Source organism: Notechis scutatus, chromosome 4, assembly GCF_049901735.1.
Source record: "Notechis scutatus isolate UNSWTSFEM ecotype Mainland chromosome 4, rNotScu1.2, whole genome shotgun sequence".
Lineage (NCBI taxonomy): Eukaryota > Metazoa > Chordata > Lepidosauria > Squamata > Elapidae > Notechis > Notechis scutatus.
The window spans coordinates 114,091,490-114,113,859 of NC_142012.1; the positions used below are offsets into that span (position 1 = coordinate 114,091,490).

At 38.6% G+C, this 22,370-nt stretch overlaps 1 protein-coding gene across 3 annotated transcripts in view; it reads right to left on the reverse strand.

Annotated features, from left to right (window-relative positions):
• Positions 1-22,370, reverse strand: part of ENO4 (enolase 4) — a 29,637-nt gene that overhangs the window by 6,163 nt on the left and 1,104 nt on the right. For 2 of the 3 annotated variants that reach the window (XM_087964466.1, XM_087964467.1), the window contains exons 2-7: positions 12,597-12,725; positions 11,434-11,624; positions 8,647-8,783; positions 5,952-6,121; positions 2,476-2,607; positions 801-866 (exon numbers count right to left, since the gene is read on the reverse strand). In XM_087964466.1, the coding sequence (XP_087820592.1) occupies positions 801-866; positions 2,476-2,607; positions 5,952-6,121; positions 8,647-8,783; positions 11,434-11,624; positions 12,597-12,725 (825 nt within the window). The remainder of the gene's footprint in view (positions 1-800; positions 867-2,475; positions 2,608-5,951; positions 6,122-8,646; positions 8,784-11,433; positions 11,625-12,596; positions 12,726-22,370) is intronic. The other variant, XM_087964468.1, reaches the window with a different exon arrangement.

Sequence of the window (22,370 nt, forward strand, 5' to 3'; positions counted from 1 at the left end):
AAAAACGGTCGTAAGTCACAATTTTCAGTGCCATTGTAACTTTGAACAGTCACCAAATGAACTGTTGTAAGTCGAGGACTACCTGTATGTAGGTAAAATGTGATTCAACACTAGTCTGAAATAGAAATGTATTATTAAACTGTACCTTGCCAACAATTATTTGACTCAGCATTATAAATAATGAACACCTATTAGTTTAAAATAGCAACTTGTGTTAACAGCAAATGCATAGAAGGTTCTTGTGCAACCAGCCACATCTCTTCATTCCACCCCATTTCTCGGGTGAGTTTCCGTTTTCCCACCCACACAGTAGTTCTTTGTTTATTTTTTGCCCCTTCTCTCTGCCATTATTTTTTGTTGTACAGACTATGAAGTTTGTCATCCTGTTGATATTTCTTTCCTTTTGATGAGTGTGGGCATGCTAGACCTAAGCCCAAAGATGACACAATGAAATCCAGTTGACTCCAATTCTCTATTAGCTTACAACTAGTAGGCACAATCTTGCCAGACTAAAGCTATAACTTTCTAACCTTACAGATATAGCTAGGTGAGATATATCACCCTGAACCTTCAACCATATAAGTCAGGACTGTGCAATCTCTTAGTTTGGGATTCTTTTTGGAAGGTACTGTCTCCTCCCTGAGAAACCATGGTGATCCTGCCGGGATTCCTCTCCAATCCTACCCCACTCCTTCTCCAACCTAAGGCCATGTGCATTTGGGCTATTTATTTATTTATTTATTTATTCAATAGCATTCACTCTTGAATGTCCTAAATAAATGTTGTTATTGTTGACTTACGTCTTTATTCATTTTTTCTATCAGTTTCAACATCTGTTTCTGAATATCCATACATCTTGTTAGGGCCTGCATAATAATAAAACATCATGTCAGGGAAGACCATCTTCCTGTATCAGGTAGCTCATGCTTTAAGATCATCAGAGGAGGCACTTCTCTCTTTTATTATAAAAATATCCCCATCCTGGACAGCGCTCTACTTATGAAATGCATTCCCAAAATGGCATGCCTCATACAAACACTGCATTTTCATTGACAAATTAAAATCTCTTATTTACCATTCATTTTAACTAATTCTTACCCATGTTTAGCACAGGAATGTACAGATTTAATTATACCTTAATGCTGACTAATTTAATTTTATGTCTCTCAACATGATTAGATTTCACTTTTATAAATGTTTGCTTATTATTATATAACATTGAGATGATCAAAATTAATCAACAATTGTGTCAACATGCGATTTCTACTAAGACAATAGAGTTAATTTCATTTTCACGTACTGAAGTGCATAATAGATTGGCACATTATGTTAATCAAGTTTTCCTTTAGCAGAAATTATATATTTGGTAACTAATAGACTATCTAATCAAAAACTGCCATAATGCAAGACTGTATTCTCATGTATCTTTTCTTTAAACTTATTCAAAAGTTATCTAGATGATTGAGATTTATGTCAAAACTATTTCTCAACTCCATTTTAGAACCATTGTAACTATAACCATTTTTAATCATTTTTCATTAAACTAATGCTTCCTCTGAACCAGGTTAAGATTGATCCTCTTGAAATGTGAAACTTGGTTTAAAAAAAACCCACCCTTTATTGTAAAGATCTGTTAAATCTTTCCAATGTTGTTATTGCTTGCTTTCCTTCAATATAAGAGGCATTGGAAATTCCCAAATAAATGTCAGAAAAACGCTATTGTAACTATCTATACCTATGTCTATAACTGCCAACTTCTGAAATGGCGTCGGCCAAAGCCAGGCTTACTTGTGCTCCATTTCATTGTTGCCACTTTGGGTGGGGGGAATGGGGAAGCATGGCAGGAGATTAGGAATGACCCATAGAGGGGCTTGTTGGGGGTTGTGGTGCCTTACCCAGCTAGACATAGCAGTGGTCGGACCCAGTGTGGGGATCAAGGTTGTAACGATGAACAGCTGCTCTTACTGAACTGAGGGGAAGTTGCTAAGGATTGACTTGGAACATCTGAAGGGGTGGGGCTTCAAGCCTTCTTATGATGCTGAAGTGCGGAAGTCCTGTAGAGCTAGCTTCACTTCACTAAGTGAAGTACTAAGCACTAAGTATGTACTCAATAAAGGGCTGTTTGGCAGTGTCTGGTATGTCGGAGTCCTGATTCACGTGGGTGCATATCTCGGAATGTTGACAATAGCTATAACTATAATGTATCATGCAGATAAAATGCTGCATATTTGTTTACTGAATAGACAATTTGTATAGTCTGATCAACAAAATAGATATTTCCAGTTCTTTTTCTGAGATGTCTTGCGTATACACAGATTTTGAATTTAGCTCCAAGTTAACAGTTTAATAAATAACAATGATATAGATAAACAGCATTTCCATCATGAAATGTGAATACAATGTGAATACAATGAAAATCTTGAGTGATTTTCAAGATTTTATTTATCATTCCCAACACAGAACAACAGACCGTACCTGTTTAACTGTTAACCAGGTAGGAGGGATCAGCATCAATTCTTTTATTAAATTTAGCTTTCCAGGTGATGATTTGCCGCAATTCAAAACTGTTATCATTGGCAGTGGCATAACCAGTTCTTTTGGCATCTTCTACATGGAGAAGAATGAAGCATTTGATTGGTTATACTAAAAATAAAACCCTGGCTCTCTAGGTCTGGCTTTAATCATATATTATGTTTTACTATAAACTACCTTGTACATTATTTGGATCATAAAGGAAAGTTGACTGCATTTGCATATGTATATGTACTATTTGCATCTATGATTGACTAGCAAGACAAAGCTTAATTTCATTAAAGATCCAATTTTAGACAGGAATGTTCTAGCTAGTTTAGCTACCAGGAATTTAAAATGGATAATGATAAATCAGTATATAAAGATCCCTTCTTTCATCTTGGCATGTCCTGTATGCCAGAGATAGACAGCACAAATTAATATAGCAATATACAAGTATAGGATTAGGATTTGCCTCAATTCAATATCATTCAGATGTAGGAATATTCCTATATATTGACAGCAGAGTCAGAAAACAAGAGTAAACACATTAGAATATGATTCCTGTCAATCCCACTGACTTTTAGAGCAGACATGCAGAATAAACTAAGTCAAAATATGGTTGGGCTAAATATGGTGTTCAAACCTGGACTTTAAATTGTGGTTAAAGAAGAATTTTTTAATTATAGTTTATAGTTTATTAATGCTTGAATCAAACTAAGACCAATGGCTTAATTGATTTAGTAATTCTTCTGGCCCCGAAACCAAGAGATGGAAGACAGGAATGGCTACCTGATATATGGTATATTATTCTTATGTTTTCTATCATATTCACACACTCATGAAAAGGCTTAAATACCATAAGAACACAATGTAAGAAAATTCTGCTCAATCACTCCAGTGGCCCATCTGGCCCAGTATTCTGTTTCACACAGAAATCAACCAAATGCTTTCAAGAAACTCACAAACAGGTATCGTAATTGCTCTTTTATATTTTTGTTTCATAACAGACACAAAATTAAGGAAACAGCAAGTGATGTACAGCTCCTTTAATTGAACTCAACTCGTGATAAACACAGGAATAACCAGTTAGTTGTCCCAGCAACAATACAAATAGGTTTGCCAGGTTCCAATCTGTGTCAGTCACTGGATTTATTCTTAGCTTTCAGGCTCGTTACGGGAGTTCGAAACCTAGGAAGACTTTGCTTTCGTTCACAAAACTGGTTTTGCCAAGGCTATCTTCTAGATCAGGGGTCGCCAACCTTTTGGATCTCAGGGACCACCAAACTCATAATTTTAAATCCCGAGGACCATTAATATGATTTTTTTTAAAAGCTAATATATTTAATATAAAAAAAAATTATGTTAAATATAAATTTAATTTATACATACATACATACATACATACATACATACATACATACATACATACTTGTAGATTTTCACGGATACAGGTATGCAGGTCTTGGCATGTTCGGGTCTTTTCCCGTATAAAATTGAGAGTTTCTTGGTGATGTTTCGACGAGGTCCCTCTCGGCATCTTCAGGCTGGTGCTTTCGGCTTCGTGTTTGTGCGACCAAAGCTCATACATACACACACACACTTACTTATTTAATTATAACAAAAATGTAAATGCTTAATGATAACAAAATAAAATGTTCTGGGCTGGAAGCCGCCCCCCACCTGGCACATTCCAAAGAGCCGAAGAGCGGGCAGGGTGTGTGTGTGTGTCTGAGCTGAGGGGCCTCAGAGCAACTGCTGCTGGGAGAAGCAGAGGCAGAAAGGGGGCTCTGCTCTCCTTGGGGGCAGCACCCCTTGGCTGCCACTCCAGGGGCTTCCCAGCAGGCATCTGCCTATAGAAGGACTACTGCTCTTGGTGATTAATTGGGGGAAGGGAGGGGGAGAAAGTGGGAGCCTCTTTCAGATCCCGGGTGGAAGATTGAGACAGTGGTGGGATTCAAATTTTTTTAGTACCGGTTCTGTGGGTGTGGCTTGGTGGGCATGGCATGGCTTGGTGGGTGTGGCAGAGGAAGGTTCCCTCCCCACCACACTAACCTGCTTTCCAGCTCTGTTCTCCTGTGCAGGGCAACAAAAGAAGACCCAGCTGATCAGCTGGGACTTGGGACACAGAGAATAGATGGGAGCAGGGCCAGTCAGAGGTGGTATTTCGAACTACTCAAAATTTCCGCTACCGGTTCTCCAGAACTGATCAGAACCTGCTGAATACCACCACTAGATTGAGAGGCTCAGATCTGCAGCTGAGGAAAAGCTGGGGGAGGCTCTTCCATCCTCACCTGGAGACAGGCAAGGAAAGGTGGGGGCACTTCGCTCACTTTAGCACTTCGCTGCCAAACCCAGCCACAGCCAGTGATTATTTGGGGGTGGGAGGGGGGGAGAGAGAGAGAGGGAGAGAAAGCATCTCTCGCATTACCAGTGGAGAAAAGGAGGTGAAAACAAACTCTTTCACTATGACCTACAAAACGCCAATCTACCGCGAAATCACCAAACGCTCCCACTTGCAGTTCTCACGCCTCCCGGCTCTCCAAGGGACCCCAGAGTCAGGTTCCTGAGATGCACGTGCCAACCAGCTCCCACACACGGTGGCGGTGACAACAGTCCCCTCCCCCAGCGCCTGCTCTCAGCTCTTCCCCATTAGTTCTCTAGCTTTGAATTGCTCCTGTCTGTCTCTCTTTCCTTCCCCCTCCCCCCACGTGCAGGCAGGCAAGGAAAGGGAGATGGAGCCATGCATAGCTCTCAGCTCTTCCAGCCCTCGCTGCCTCTCCCAACATCGAAGCCTCGGAGATGCAGGCAAAGCCGCTGCAGCTGTAGCACCCTGCTTGCTTCTCCATTACTGCCTCCTCCTCCTCCAGCACCACTTCCTTCTCTGGGCAGGACGATTCTTAACTAACCAAGCATGCTAAGGCAACTCAGGGCATTACCGCTGTGGCGGTTTTGCCTGCATCTCCAAGAATTTGATGTTGGGAGAGGCAGCGAGGGCTGGAAGAGCTGAGAGCTGTGCACGGCTCCATCTTCCTTTCCTTGCCTGCCTGTATGTGGGCTTGGGGGGAGGAGGAAGGAAACAGAAGCAGGAGCAATGGGGAAGAACTGACAGTGGGCGCTGGGGGAGGGGACTGTTGTTGCCGCCACCGTATGTGGGAACTAGTTGGTGCGTGCATCTCAGGAACCTGACTCCGGGGTCCCTCGGAGAGCCGGGAGGTACGAGAACTATGCAGCCCAGATTAATTGCTTTTGGGAGCCATTTCTTCTGCGGCCACCAAAATTTTTCCACGGCCCCCACCAGTTAGCAACCGCTGGTCTAGGGTGCTACAACTGATTAAGTAGTTTCACTATACATAGCATGAGACTTGGCTTTGTGCATATGGCAATCATCTCTCTTGTTCCCATTTCAACTGAACATTCTGAATCGGCACAACAAGTACCTGATCATGTTTCAGCAAAGCAATATATGAATACAAAGGTATGTCACGAACAGTTGCGGCACTCTTTGCAATAGCAAGTGATGTACATCCAATAGCCAAACTGCCCATAAGTACAGGTTCAGGAGGTTCTGCTGGGACTATTGGCTTTTCTACTACAGACAATTTTTTGCCTAAAAATACAGGGAGAAAAGGGATGTAGTCAGTTTTTGCTTAATGTTATCAAGACCACAGTAAACAAAATGATAGCTTTCGCATTAAAGCTTTGAAAGTCAAACAAATGGAGAAAGAAACCTTCAGGTTCCTTAATCTACAATTCAACAGGAATCACAGGCACTGATTCAGAAATAGGAATTTGAAGAAATATAATTCTAAGTGCATTTTAAACTTTTCCTATGTATCCATCAAGCCTTCTAACATTAATTTTATATCAGTTTAAAATTTTAATGGTAGATATTGCAGACTCTTTGCTGAAATTTTATTTCTCAGACAAAAATGTTCTGTGTTAGTTTCTCTTTACTAACTTTTTTATCATGTTGATTTTTTTAAAACTTTATCCAGATTTTCAAAACAATGTTTATGTTTAAAAAAATCAGAATCCTAGGTACATTTGGAAAATTATGTAGCTCCCCGTTAGGAACCTTAACAATAGCTGAATTTTGTAGCACGGAACATTGCGGCCATCATTTCCTACTGTGACATTTATGTCCTCAAATGTTAAAGACCAGCCTGCATCATTTGAAAATCTGACACTAGTTAGGGATGTGGGTGCTATGGAAAATCTGACTTTTGATCCAAACAATTAACAGCTTCTTTAAGCAGCAAAACATAAACATTTCTCAAGAACACTGAGATGTAATTTGAAGCACGCCACAAATTTGATCCTCTTTATGATCAAAAAGCTCAGCTAATGAAAATTATAAATGAATTCTCATGGTATGAAGCAACAAGTCTCAAGAGGACATATTCTCCAGAGATTCTCAACAATCAATTCAATCTTCCATAAAATGCCAAATTCTACTTTTGTTATGTTCAATATCTTTTCTTTTTGATAGAGACTATTAAAAGTCTAAAAACTAAATATATCCTCAGAGATTTATAAAGAGTTTTTTAAAATTTGTATTTACTAATAGTATTTCCTCATCTTCAGATATGGTATTCACTGGTGTCTGCAGTAAATTAAGAATATATCAAAATACACAAAGGCACAAAACAGAAAAAAAAAGCCAATTTTTGAACCACTGGATCCTAAACTGCTTCCTTTTACAGGGAATGTACAAGGATGGTTATGAAATAAAAAAAACAAAAAACTTCCATTTGGTAGAAAAGCTGCTAAAAATACTAAAGAACAGATATATAACATTGACAACAATAATAAATATTGTCAAGGCTACAGTTTTCCCACATAAGCACATGAAAGCCATTAAATGACACGCCTGAGTGAAAATATCTTGCACTGAAAGAACAAATCATTGTACCAGATATAGTAAAACCAGACTACTGACTGGGAACACTAACAATAAAGCTAAAGCTTAAATATTAAAGACACAAAATGCAAAGGCAGGAATCATTGGAAAGGCCCTCATGATTAGAAAAATTGAAGGGACTCAAAAAAGAGGCCTATAGAACAGGGGTCCTCAACCACCGGTCCGCGGACCGGTACCGGTCCGTAGAGCACTCTGTACCGGGCCGCAAAGAAAATTAAAAAAAAAATGGCGGCTTTCTTCGCCTTCGGTGAATGCTGCTGGGATCGGGATCAAGGACACAAATGAAAGAAGGGGAGGGAGGAAGCAACCGAAGCCTGTCCTGCTCTCTGGCTCAGCGGCTTCGGTTTCCTCCCACCTCGTTCCTCTCTCAGTCGCTCTCTCGCTGCTCCACCAGCCCAGGAAGAAACTGCTTCAAAGAAGCCGGGGTGGCTTTTCCTGTCGCCGCAGCTCCTCCGAAGCGCCCGTTCACCCCCACCCCGCCCGCCTGCGCGCGGTTCAATCCACAGTGCTCCGTTCTGCCTGCCTGCCTGCCTTCTTCATTTCTGGTGAGAATAATAACTATTCGCCTCTTTTTATCAGCCGAACCTGCTCCGAAATGAAGAAGGCAGGCAGGCAGGCAGAACGGAGCACTGTGGATTGAACCGCGCGCGGGCGGGCAGGGTGGTGGTAAACGGGTGCTTCGGAGGAGCTGCGGCGACAGGAAAAGCCACCCCCCCGGCTTCTTTGAAGCAGTTTCTTCCTGGGCTGGTGGAGCAGCGAGAGAGCGACTGAGAGAGGAACGAGGCAGACACCTGAGGGAGGGAGGGAGACACCTGAGGGATGGGGCTGAGGGAGGCAGGGCCGAGGCGCTCCCTGAACTTGGTGGTTTGCTGGCAGACGTTTTATTACCCGACTAGGTAACAACATCAGATGTTACCTAGTCAGGTAATGAAACGTCTGCAAGCAAACCACCAAACTCGGATTCTCCCCGGTCCTTGAAAAAGTGTTTGTGCTTGAAACTGGTCCCTGGTACAAAAAAGGTTGGGGACCACTGCTATAGAAGACAAGATAGCCAGTTACCATCATTCATGATGCAAGCAGGAGTTTTCAAGAACTAAGGAGTTACTGAGAGAGCAATCCAGGGAAAATAGTGTCCAGCAGGTCATGAAGAAGCAGAAGTAAATGAATGATTGTATAAGACCATTTTATTTATTCTAATTTCATCTTCTAACCTGTTTTATTTGGTTTCTTTTTTCCAGGAGGTACGGTGGCCAATGGAGAAGCAGGTGCCATCACTTCTTGACTTTCTTTTTCTTTTACAGGTTCCCTTTTTTCTTCGTATTGTTCAGATTTTCTTGTAAAATAATCACTGCGATAAAAGGAAATAGCATGACTAATCATGGTTTTGGATTTTGCAAGTACAAACTCTACAAAGTCATAAGCTGGAAGGGTTCTGACACACAAAAAGATATTCCACATTTATTTTGAGTCTGAATTTGAATGTGTGTTGGTCAAGGTATTGTCATTAGTTTTAATGACAAGATTAACTAATATTGTCATTAGTTTTAAGTTTCCTTTTCCTAACTGCAATGCCAGCTACCTCAATCTATTATCCACATGATTAAAGGGGGAATATTATTGTTTTGTGCCACTTCAAAGCTTTCTTCAGCCGGCTTTTGTCTGGCACAACTGTCCCCTTGGAAGAGGAAGAACTTATAGGGTAGAAATCATTCAAAGAAGACATTTAGTTAATTCAGTATTTAAAATTATTCCATTTGGGAACTGATTTAAAAATCATTAATAATTGAACATTTCCTCAAATCAACATATTTACTGTTGATTTTAGCCTGTTTATAAGGAAACCTGTGATTATTAGGGAAAGCCTTGGTCTATTTAAATTTGGAATAGAAGGGAAGAGAAAATGAACTTACGGTAGTATGACACATAGATATAAGAGGGAAAGTTAAAATAAAGATATGCAAGAATGAATACAAATCAAATACTACTGTAAGGATTGATCAATTTGTATTCCAGGAAGCTATATTTTTAGTCACCTATATCTCACATCTGTATCTTACATCAATCTTAGTAGTACTATAAAATGAAAAAAAAGTTATGATCAGTCTATTAATTAAATATATTGTAAAAAGTCTAAAAAATAAATGTAACCTTTATTGCATATAGCAACCTAATTTCAGTTCCTATAAAAAAAGGAACAATTCTATATTTTTAGTTATCTACAACTGAACTTGTGCCTGTATGTGTTTTTATAATCAGTTTGTGAATAGTTAATATATAGAATCCTATACTGTATTCATTTTTTAAATATTAATTAAAGAAGGAAACAACTAGATAGAGCCTGAGTTTTTGGCTTTTTATGGGATAATTAAGTTAAGAATAATGTAGATTTTAAAATTTACTGTGTACTTCTTGTCCTGCCTTCAGGTACTTTGGAGAATAGTTTGACACCCTCTTCTTTGTGGCAGTCCCTCAAATATTGGAACACAACTATCATGTCAGTCCCAGACCTTCTTTTAATTAAGCTACACATACCCAAGTCCTGCAACCATTCTTCTTATCTTTTAGCCTTAATTCTCCTAATCATCTTTGTTGCTCTTCTCTGCACTCTTTCTAAAGAGTCCCAACATCTTTTTTATATCATGGCGACTAAAACTGGATGCAATATTCGAAATGTGGTCTTACCAAGGCATCATAACATGGTATTAACACTTCATGTGATCTTGGTTCTATTTCTCTGTTAATGCAGCCTAAGACTCTGTTGTCTACAATCAAGATCAAGGGAGGTACTAATACCACTCTATAAAGCCTTAGTAACACCACACCTAAAGTACTGCATCCAGTTTTGGTCACCACATTATGAGATGTTGAGACTCTAGAAAAAGTACAGAGAAGAACAACCAGGATAATTAGGGGACTGGAAACTAAGGCATATGAAGAACGGTTACAGGAACCGGGCTTGGCTAGTCTAGTAAAGAGAAGGACCAGGGGAGACATGATAGCAATCTCCAAATATCTGAGGGGCTGCCACAGAGAGGAAGGGGTCAAGCTATTTTCTAAAGCACCTGTAGGCCATGCAAGGAATAATGGATGGAAACTGAACAAGGAGAGATTTAACCTGGAAACAAGGAGAAACTTTCTGACAGTGAGAACAATCAACCAATGGAACAGCTTGCCCTCGGAAGTTGTGGGAGCGCCATCACTTGAGACCTTCAAGAAGAGATTGGACTGCCATTTGTCAGAAATGGTGTAGGGTCTCCCACTTGGACTAGATGACCTACAAGGTCCCTTCCAACTCTGATTATCTGTTATCTGTTGGCTTTTTTGTTGGCTGCAGCACACTGCATGACATAGAAGGGACAGAACCTTCTAATGAAAGAGGGAGGATGGATAACAAGTTTGTTTATAATATTGCAGAAAGGATTGGAAATTGTGTGTTCCATTTTCTTTTTCTGCTTAAATAACTTTTTACACTTTTCTTATCTTTTTCACTTCTTTCTAACTTTATATATTTTCATATTTATCTTTTACTTATCTATTTTTTAAAATAAAATTCATACAGGTAGAGTCTGACTGTTTTGATCTACATTTCTTGTGGGCCCCAATCAGCAATTCCAGTGACAGGTAATGGGAGCTATATTCCCAAATCCATGGAGGGCATTAGTTGTATTCTCTTGCATTACTGCATCCCCTGAAAACTAGTCACTCACATTGCTGCCATCCTCCCTCCTTCTTCTTGGTATCTATATCACTGATTTATTTTATTCATTCAGTATTGCTATTACTGGATGGAACTTTTTAGATAATGAGCACTTACGATAGCTAAGATTTACTGATTAGCAGACAACTGACTTATGTAACAAAATGTCCTAATAACCATTAAAGAATACTACTTCAAGTTTGCAAGTGTATTGTGTGCAAATGCTGAATTACAACATAATGGAATTTTAAATAAAATTTAAAAAACTTCCTAGCAAACAAAATAAATATGAGGCACTTACCCTAATAACTCATCTATGTTTTGTTGGTCCCCAGGTTGAAGGCCTCTGAGCATTTCATTCAGTGATTCATTTATCCATTCAATTGCCTTATTCAAAGATTCAGATCTTTCCTTTTCATCCGCATCAATTGCTTCTGCTGAAGCACTTTCAAGAATTTCAGCATGACATGAGATCATGCTGGAACAAATAATCTGTATAACAATATTTAAAGATGTTTATTACTGAAATTTCACAAAGAAAAAATTTTTAAATATTGTTTTTATTATTGATGTATGGTTTTTTCCAGACATTTCCACTTCAAGTATTTATCCAGGGTAATTCATAGATTTTAATTCTTCAGTAAAATTTTATTCAAAGCTTTTTATTTAACTCATACTTATTCTACATAGTTTTAACACAAACAGCAGTTTTTATGTGAAGTTTTGATTCAGCAATGCTTTGAGAATATATTTTATAATGTTCCCCTAATACATATCTTGAACAAAACTTAATGTCATTTTTCAAGAAGTAAAAGGAAAAATTAAAAATTAATCTTAATCCTTCTAACTGATATAAATATTGATATATTCAGTGTAACGAACTATGTAATGCATATGTGATGGAATGAAATATATTTCCAAATAAAAATTTGAAAACTTGACTAATTTTTGTCATTTCTCTACCAAAGTAGATGGCGTTATAAAATAATATAAAAGGACATTTTCCCAGTTGCAAAATGAGAGAATAGAATTTCAACTTGGGCCTAAATTAATTGAACAACAGGAAATCAAAATGTTAGGCACAGAAATCACATACAACAGGAATGTATTTAAACTGTATATATATATTTTTAAACAACCATCATACAGAGATGGTAGAAGTAAGATGGAAGTAAGATCAGGATCATACTGAACAGGAAGGTAATAGTCTGACCTGCTATACCATTTGCTCATCCAACTGATAATCAGACTAGGTCAGAAGTTTTCATTGTAATGAATGATTTGGGTTAAGGTGGCTAAGTTCCTTTGCTTTTCGATTCTGTCTTCCAATCAGTTGTATTGGTTTTCTTTCACATATGTTTTTGTTTTAATGATTTAATTACAAGCTGCATAGAGTTCTGGTAGAGTTGGTCACTCTTGAAATTATATAAACAAATAGAGAATTAACTGCAACACAACTCATACCTTATCACAGTTTCTAACTCGGCAAAAGACTTCAACTTCTAATGTTGGTCGGCCAGTTCCATCCAGCACACTTTTAGCATCTAATTTGCATATCACTGGAGGTTTTGATAATTCAGAGAAGAAGTCTGCCTAGAAGACCAGTAATTAGTGCAATTAGATTCAAAGGCTTTCAAAGATACAATTGCAATTTATTTTGTACCTTAAATTTATTAGGTGGTTCATTTAGTTACCAATTCTTATAGCCATAGACTGAGGAAAAATCTTGAATGGTGCATGATTGTACCACACTAGTTGAAGCAGATTATCTGGACTCTTTTTCAGTCAGTATGTGGCAGATTCTGCTGTGAAGTACAGCCTATCTAATATATATTCAAGCTGAGTTTCTATGTTTGATTAGTATGCGTAACCTTGTTTCTACCTGCTGATTCCTTCAGAAGGATTCCTTGTGATGAACAATCAGGTAAGCATCATATTCTGAACATTTTTCTGGTGCAGCCACAGAAAAGGCATCTATCTGAGATCCTACCAGATGGCAACATTTAAGGTAAGGAACTTGTTAGGACAGACAGATACCCTCAGGCAAAGGTAATCCTGCAAGTGACCTTGACCCATGCAATTTAGAATTTTAAAGAAAATAGCCAGCATCTTAAATTGTATCCAGAAAGCAACTGGAAGCTAATGGAATTCATATATCAGCAGTGTAACAAAGGCAAAATATGAAGAACCCAGAATTGCATAAGCTGCTGTATGTTGGGCGAACTGGACCAGATTGTTTTCAAGGACAGACCAATGTAGATCACACTGCAGTAATCCAACTAAAAGATAACTAAAATGTGAATGTCAGCAAGCAGGGCTTAGGAAAAGTCACAACTGGAACAGAGGAGCCCTCCCCCAACTGCAGCTACTATCTCCTGCTTTACCAGGAGTTGTGAACCCAGAAGGACCCCCAAATTGTCCACCAACTAATGGCTTATTATCCCACTGAATAACAGGGATGACAATTCATCAGAGCCCATATCCCACTAGAGTGGGAAATCCAAACCCATTCAACTTGTGAGAGAATCTGTTTGGTAAAGTGATTATGGCACCAGACTAGGAATGGGGAAACTAGTTCCATCTTAGGGCCAAAGACAACTGGGTGACCTTAGACCAGTCATTCTGTCAGTCCTAGAAAGCAGACAATGGCAAACTACTTCCAAAATCTTGCCAAGAAAAATGCAAGATTTTGCCCAAATAGTTGCCAGGAATCACCTTTGACTGAAAGACATAAACACTAAAAAAATGCCTTTGGTCCAGTCAAAGCACTTTGCTTCCCATCCAGGCTCCAGACACTGGATATTTATTTATTTATTTATTTGATTTGTCAATTGTTTACAAGATAATAAGTACAAGTGTATACATAGTTGTGAATATATGAAATGGGTACATATAAGAAAAATAAAAGAATAAGAGAAACAATAGGACAGGGACGGTAGGCACGTTGGTGCGCTTATGCACGCCCCTACAGACCTCTTAGGAAAGGGGTGAGGTCAATAGTAGACAGTCTAAGGTTAAAGTTTTTGGGGTTTGGGAAGAGACTACAGAGTCGGGTAGAGTATTCCAGACATTGACCACTCTATTGCTGAAGTCGTATTTCCTGCAATCAAGTTTGGTGCGGTTTACTTTGAGTTTGTATCTGTTGTGTGCTCTTGTGTTGTTATGGTTAAAGCTGAAGTATTCATTGACAGGTAGGACATTGCAATGTATGATTTTATATACCATGCTTAAGTCGGACCGAAGACAGGCGTAATTCGAGGTTTTCTAGTTTTAGAATTTCGAGTCTGGTGGCGTAAGGTATTCTATAACGGGTAGAAGAGTGGAGAACTCTTCTTGTGAAATACTTCTGGACTTTCTCAATTGTGTTAATATCACATACGTGATAAGGATTCCAGACTGATGAACTGTATTCGAGTATTGGTCTAGCAAATGTTTTGTATGCTCTGGTTAGTAGTGAGATATTACCAGAGAAAAAGCAACGTAGGATTAGGTTAACAACTTTTAATGCCTTTTTGGCTATGTAGTTGCAGTGAGCTCTAGCACTTAGATCATTAGAGGTGAGTATTCCCAGGTCCTTTACAGAGCTTGGGTCATCAACAAGATCTTGACTATTCAGCTTGTATTTTATTTTCTGATTTTTTTACCAATATGTAAGACAGAGCATTTATTTGTTGAGATTTGTAGTTGCCATATGTTAGACCATTCAGATACATAGTCTAGATCTTTTTGAAGGGTAGTAGTATTGTCTGTGGTATTGAACAGCTTTACATCATCAGCGAAGAGAACGCAATTGCTCTTGATATGATCACAAAGGTCGTTTATGTAGATTATGAAGAGAGTTGGTCCTAGAACACTGCCTTGGGGAACACCACTATTGACTGGTACTGGATTTGATAGGGCGTTCCCAATTTTGACCATTTGTTGTCTGTTTGACAGGAATGCTTCTATCCAGTTATTCAGTTGTCCAGAGATACCATAAGATTTTATTTTTAGGAGTAGTTTGTCGTGTACCACTGAATCAAAGGCTTTGCAGAAGTCTATGTAGATTGCGTCTATTGCTTTGCCCTGGTCGAGTTGAGTAGTCCATATGTTTTTGCAGTGTAAGAGTTGCAGATTACAGGATAGTTTTTCTGAAACCAAATTGTTTATTGGAGAGTAGGTTGTTTGTCTCTAAATGGAGGATGATGGATTGGTTAATAATTGATTCCATGACTTTACAGGTGACGCAGCATAAGGAGATTGGTCTGTAATTTTCAACTAGGCTTGGGTCTCCCTTTTTGAAGATGGGAATGACTGTGGCTTGTAACCATAGGTTGGGCAAGGAGCTGGTTCTGAAAGATCTTTCAAAGATTATGCTTAGAGGTTTGGCTATGGCAGCGGATAGTTTTCTTAGGAAGTAGGCACATATTCCATCCGGTCCGATAGATAGAGATGGTTTTAGGTTGCGTAGTGCTTTTCAACGTTGTCTACTGTAAAATCGATATGTATTAGATCATTATTGTTGTCTGCTGCGGCTAGGAAACATTGGGCATGATCCATTACTGTTTACAAACACTGAGCCGAAGAATGTGTTAAAGATGTTGGCTTTAATGGTGTCGTCGCTGCAGTCTTTACCATCAGGTCCAATCAAGGGAGGGATGGACCTTGAGTCTTTTAGTTTGTTGTTTACAAAATTGTAAAAAGCACGGTGGAATTGGTGCTTAGAAGGTTTTCCTCTTGTTTAATGTGGTAATTGGTGCATTCGGTCTTTATCTGGTGGCATAAATTTTTATATCGGTTTTTGAAATTAGCAACGTGACCAGATTTGTTTTTCCGCCAGAGTGATCTCTTTTTGGATTGAAGTTTCCTTATTGATATGGGTAATCTGCTTTTTGTTTTGTTTTTGGAGTTGTTGTTGGAACATATAGTTTGATGACTCTTTTGACTTCAAGTAAAAATATGTTGTAATGATCTTCAACAGTATTGCATCCAGTGAATAGAGATTGCCAATCGAGGGATGAGAGATCGTTATCTATAAGATCATAATTGCCTTTTTGAAGTTACAACTAGGGATGACATCGTTGTGGTGATTTTTGCGTGGGCGTATGTTGAGGCAAAGTCAATCATATTGTGATCACTACTGGAAAAGGGTTCTTTGGTTTGTATTCGGTAAATTAAATTCAAACTATTGCAGAAGATGAGATCGAGGCAGTTGTTCAGTCTAGTGTTGTTGGTTACTAGTTGTTCAAGACCTAGATTTGTAATAGCATTGAAGAAGGTTGTGTGTATGATTTCAGTTGTACAATTATTTAGGGTCCAGTCAATATGAGGTAGATTGAAATCTCCAAGAAAGATAAAGGGTATGGGCAGGATGTAGCCCATGTTAGTAGTGTATTTAGCTTGTTTATATGTTCGATGTCATAATCAGGTGCTCTGTAACATAGTAAGAATCGAATTGTGATATTTAAGGATAGTTCACAGATGATGGTTTCAGGAAGGGCAAGCTCCTGGGTAACTTGGATATTTTTTAGATGTAAGGATTTTTTGTAGAATATAGCAACACCACCTCCTCGACGATTTTCACGATCAGATCGGTAAACATGATAGTCTCTTACTGTGGTAATGGAGTCGGGGAGAGATGCATTGAGCCATGTTTCACAGACAAATATAATGTCAAAGTTAGCCATATTTAAGAGGATGAGAAATTCAGGTATTTTATTCACGAGGCTTCTTGCATTGAGTAGTTTGCATTTAAGTCCGGCAGCAGTAGGGATTGAGGTAGTTGGGGGTGTGCGTGCCTAGTCTTGGGTGATGGTGGGTGGTGGGTAGTTTTGGGTGATGGTGGGTGGTGGTAGGTGGTTGAGGTAGGGTAGTGGTTGAGGGTAAAAGTTGGGTATTGGGTTGCGTGTCTTACTTTTGATGCAGTCAGCATGGTAGTCAATGTACAGGTCCTTCTCTCCATTGTCTAGACGGGTTTTGAGTTCGATGCGGAGTGCAGGGAGCGGGCACGTTGCTGTATGGTTAAGTCAGGGGCAACGGAGGTTTTGTGGTTGGTGTTGGTTTTGGCGAGTGAGTTTATAGTGTAAATGAGTTTACGTTTGCTTGATTCATTTTTGCAAATGATCCTGCACAAGCGTGGGGCCACAGAGCCGTCTCTATTTTTAAGCTCTCGGTCAATGCGGGAAATGTCAAGTATTTCATCGCGGAGATGGTTGATGCTTGGTAATCTCTGATGATGTTTCGGACAGTTGTGATGTCATCATTGACAATGCTGTCTTCTAGTCCAAATAAGATGGCGTTTGAGCGTTTCCGTTCACGCTCAACAGCTTCTCTGATGAGGATTGGGATATCAATATTTGTCTGGGTTGCGTTTATCTGTGGATTGGGTTTTGGATTGGATTGTGGTTGTTGGGTGGAGATGTGGTTTGTGGCTATTTGATGTTCAGGTTTTTGTGTTGTGTCTTTTTTTTCAAGGTTAGTTATTCTTTCTTTTTACGGCGTCCAGGGATGCTAATATGGTGTTGAGGATGTTTTAATGGTTTCGATGGTTGAGGATGTTTCAATGGTTTCAATGTTTGGGGATGTTTTGATGGTTTCGGCGGTATCATCTCTTTTAGACAGATCTAGTTTGGATAAGCATAATTTGCAGAAATATGGAAACTCATTGGATGATTCTAGGTATCGAATCATTTGCTCAGGTAATCCCAAGCAGTCATGGTGGGTGTATTTTTTACACAGAGAACATTTGATGGAGTATTTATTATCTATTAGATTTTGCAGCATTTAAGGCATGTGCAGGAGTCTTGAGGTTCATTGGTGCAGGAGTCTTGTTGTTCATTGGTGGGGATTGTCTTCTCATTGAGTTGTGGTTTGAGGTAGGATTTTCTTTTTGGCATGGTAATATTGGTAAAATAGTACGTTGATTGAATTAATTAAATAAACAGTTTAGGGTAATCTATATAGTCAATATTTCATCAAACAATATCAAACAATCTATTGTAGTAATCTCTCAAATCAGATAGTATTTCTAAGCAACAATCAGCCTGGTCAATTAATTACTCTAATCACTAGTCAATTATTTACATTAATCATTACTCACACTGTTCATTTAAATCCACTAAATCAAAGATTTTGCTATTCGATTAAATTGCATGGATTTTGGTCTTTTAAACTAGTCTGTAATCATACTATTTGTACTAAACACTCTAATCACACTGATCAGTTAAAAAAAACAATAAATCAATTAAACCATTAATAAAATATTTTATAGAAATTGATAATCTAATCGTTGGTATATGTGATGAGGTAGAAAAGTTGTAAGTTTTGAGGTGATGAGGTAGTATTAGGAGTCTTCTTTGTCTGAGGGGCTCGTCCCTAGTTAAAATGGCGCACCCCTCCACTCCTATCCAAGGGCCTTTAGATCGTGAGGAAGGGATTACTGTCCTCGGAGCTCTCCAATTTCTTCAAGGGATGGAGAACGTGGCCACCGAATCGCCCTTTCTCCAGATTCACACGGGACTTAGAACCAGAAGGAAACCTCTCCGGAGCGACCCACAACAGGAGACCGAATGGGAGAGAAAGTTGGAGCGCTCTCACCCAGCGATCCTCCCGGCCGGCGCTTCCTGGGCTTTCCTCCCTCTCTCACCAGTCCACCTGTATAGCATCACCTTCCTAGAAAGGGGGTGGAGATTTATAAAATATTGATGACACTCCATTCCAATGGACTTATGTAATTATTAAATAGGAGAAGGAACAAAGAAGAAATCAGAGACGTGAGGCTCCCTAAGTAAGAGGCCTGAATGGACCTCTCCCCATCACCAACTGAAACTAGCCATGGACTTTAAAGTAGTGCCTCCCCCATTCCTAACCCTATAAAAAAAATCTCATTTGCAAGCTCCTCTCAGTGATTCTACAATCAAGAGTCCAAATCCAAGCCACGACAATCCTTACCAGTTTAGGTCTCCCACATCTATTTTCTTGCCATTTTGTCTTCGTCCTGCTCTAAGCCATAACCCCACCCCACCCCCCCCGAAGATAGAACATAGTGTCCAAGCCTGAGGGTAGGGATATACTGGTGCCAGAGCAGTCTTTGCTTACCAGTAAGATATTATGGTATCAAATAAGTCATTAATGAAGAGAAAGGTGGTTTATAATACAAGGAGGTGACAATGTTGCTTGAGGTGCAGAGGACAGGAGGAGAAAGCAGCCATGGTTGGTGCAGGACTATGGTTGGAAGAGCAGCTGAAATACGTGGCAGGCAGAGGGGATAGAGGAGAAAGGAATTTGGAGATATGCCAAGCTGGAAGGATGGAGGCCTGGGGAAATGATTTACTTTCGCTTTGTTTAAAATAGCAGGCAAAGAATTTGTTTTAATGGTGATTGGCTCCTGATGTCACTTCAGAGCTGTCAAACTGTTACTCTCGTTTTCTTTTCTGCCAAACTGTTTAATGATGAAGGAAACCAGGCTGCTCTGGGCACCCAGCAGATTACACACTGGCTTCAGATTGTAACTTCCAATATTTTCTTTAGGATATGGTTTCTTTTTCTTGCTCCTTTTTATTCCTGTCCTTTTTCCTTTCAGTTGGTGTTTCTTTAGCTGTTTCTTTACCTTCAGTTCTTTAGGACCTAAATGGCTCTTTTCCTTCTATTGATTTCTGTTTTTGACTTCAACACCACTATAGTAATTGCCAATTCTTTTTCATTAGACTTAAGGATGAACTCTACGTCTTTTCAGAAAAGTGTCTCAGAACTGAAAAAAAAGCTTGCTCACTTGGGTTCTTACACCTGAGGTTTTTTACTTCTTAATTCTTCTTTTTGGAGGCAGTGGAAGAACTCAAAAGATATGCCTGGATGATACAAACAACCTGAGAGATATCAAGATACAGCTTATCATGGCAGTGTTTTATATAAATGTATGCCTCCAGAAAGCATCCTAAAAAGACCATAGGGTACCATTTGGATTGGAAGTCCAGGTTCTGGAAGAGAACCACAATCTTGGATGAAGATATCTAAGATGAGTATTGTTTTATTATGATCACCAATGTGCTAGCTTCCAGGTTCTGTTTTGTTGTTGTTGTTGTTTTGATGTTGGAAAGGAAGGAAAGAAATGGGAGTGTTGAGAGTCCAGGCCATACTACACGGGAGTCCAGGCCATACTGTGGATGGTGGCTCTTCAACATATGCTACCAAAGATAAATTTTCCTCTTTTCAGTACTGGAGAACAAGTTTCTTTTTTTAAAAAAAGGTCAGAGAAAACAAGATGGCAGAACAATTACCAACAGTTAACAGTTACCTTGAGGCTCAGCATTACTGAACTGAAATACAGCAATGGTAGGATCAGGCAGTCTTCACAGCATGGTTTGCAAAGCATTTTTTTATTCTGTGGCTGTAACAGTATATTTCATTATTGTGGCACCTGGAGCTGATATCCTTTCTAGTTTTCAATCAGTAGTTTATAATATAATAAAAGAGTCTTGATTAATGTATAAATGGGTAGAAAAGTGCTCTTTGGTATACAATGGTGGTATATCAATCATAATTTTGTTTTCAGAAACAAATTTCAGAAGCAAAACAGCATTTCCCAGCATGTAGATAAACATGCTCAAGTAAGAGCAGCCATTGAAAAATATCAAGATGTGTAGAGGGAATGCTTGCTATTTGTTTTGATGCTTGTTATTGTTCCATCCAAAATTAGTTTATTACTATATAAAAGGTGATTCGAATATATTTTTCCTTAATGATGCACATAGAGCAGCAGTTTATTCTGGTATGGGTTTCCTTTCTCAGTTAAACAATATTGGTTGCTGTGGAAGAATATACGGAGATACACAGAGAAAAAGAGAGAGAGAGAATGAAGGATAATAGATAACGTGTACAAAAAAAAATTCATATCTTAGCTTTGAGAGATAAGAGAGGAAGGAACAGTTGACATGTTTTCTGGCAATAAGAATGAAGATGTTCAATGTATAATCATGCTTTATTATGCTACTATGAAAGAAGATGCTACAAAAAAAAAAAGATTACAGGTGAGCTGTGACTCAAAACATGTGATCTTCACCCCATCCCAAGTTTGAAGACCTAGAATGAAGATCCCAAACTGGCAATCCTGAAAACTCTAGGTTGACCTTCATTCACAATCTAGATTGATTTGTTTTGTTTTTTTAAAAAGGTAGAGTACTGTTCATTGACAGAATTCTGGAAATTCTTTAAGTAAAAGTACTGAAATTATATGTATTTTAAAGAAAACTGAAAAGATACTGAACTAATTCCAAAACTCTACAACTCCAAACCTATCAAGTAACTGCTTTATTAAGCTTTTATTTAAAAAAATAGGAACTCACTATAATTAAAGCTGTCCTGCACAGGCATTCTTGGGAAAGTGGGGTGTACATGTGAAGTGACAAAATTCATATCATAATGCAAATATCACAATGTACTTATCGTGTCAGATGTTGGGATACTATGCAACGATTCCATCTGCGTTATGAAATCACAATATGCATGTCATTTTGAGATAAACTCAGTTTGTTATGGATGGCATAATACGTTTAGAACCGAAGGTTGTATTTATAAAGCTATCATTAATTTTATTTATATTCCAGTATGCTTCCACAAAGACCATCTATGGTAACCTATCAGGTTTTTCTACCTCTGAATTCAAAGATGTGCTATTGTTAACAATTACTGCATGTCAGTCTTGTTAAATTAGTAATTGCATTTACTATCTAGAATCAATTTATAGGTAAGCCACTTATCTTATTGCAGCAAAAATAGTATGTTTTCTACATCAGTCCAAAGACATAAAGGGGGCATCAGATTAGGTAAGCTAAATTAAAGAGTTCACATTCCTTATAGTTTAGGCTGCCTTCAAATAGAGAACATCAAGATGAGTCTCTAATTGACTCTCTATTACATCTAAGCTTACATTGTAATAAATGTATTACTATTACATTAAATTATGTGTGTCCAACTTTTTGCCTTGCCTTACCCACATTGGGTAAAGAAGAATTGTCTTGGGATGCCTGTAAAATATATAACATAATTAATATGTATACATTGTGGGGCTTCATTTCTAGCTGTCCAGGAGTTGCATGTGGCCCATGGGCCATGGGTTGAACATACCTGCCTTAAATCATAAAAGTCTAACAAAACTAAGGAGTTATTTCATTTCCAAGAAGCGTCAAGAAACCCATAAAATCCAGGCTGTTAGCTAATCCATTAATTCAGTTTTTCTCACCTCAGCAACTTTAAGTGGTATGG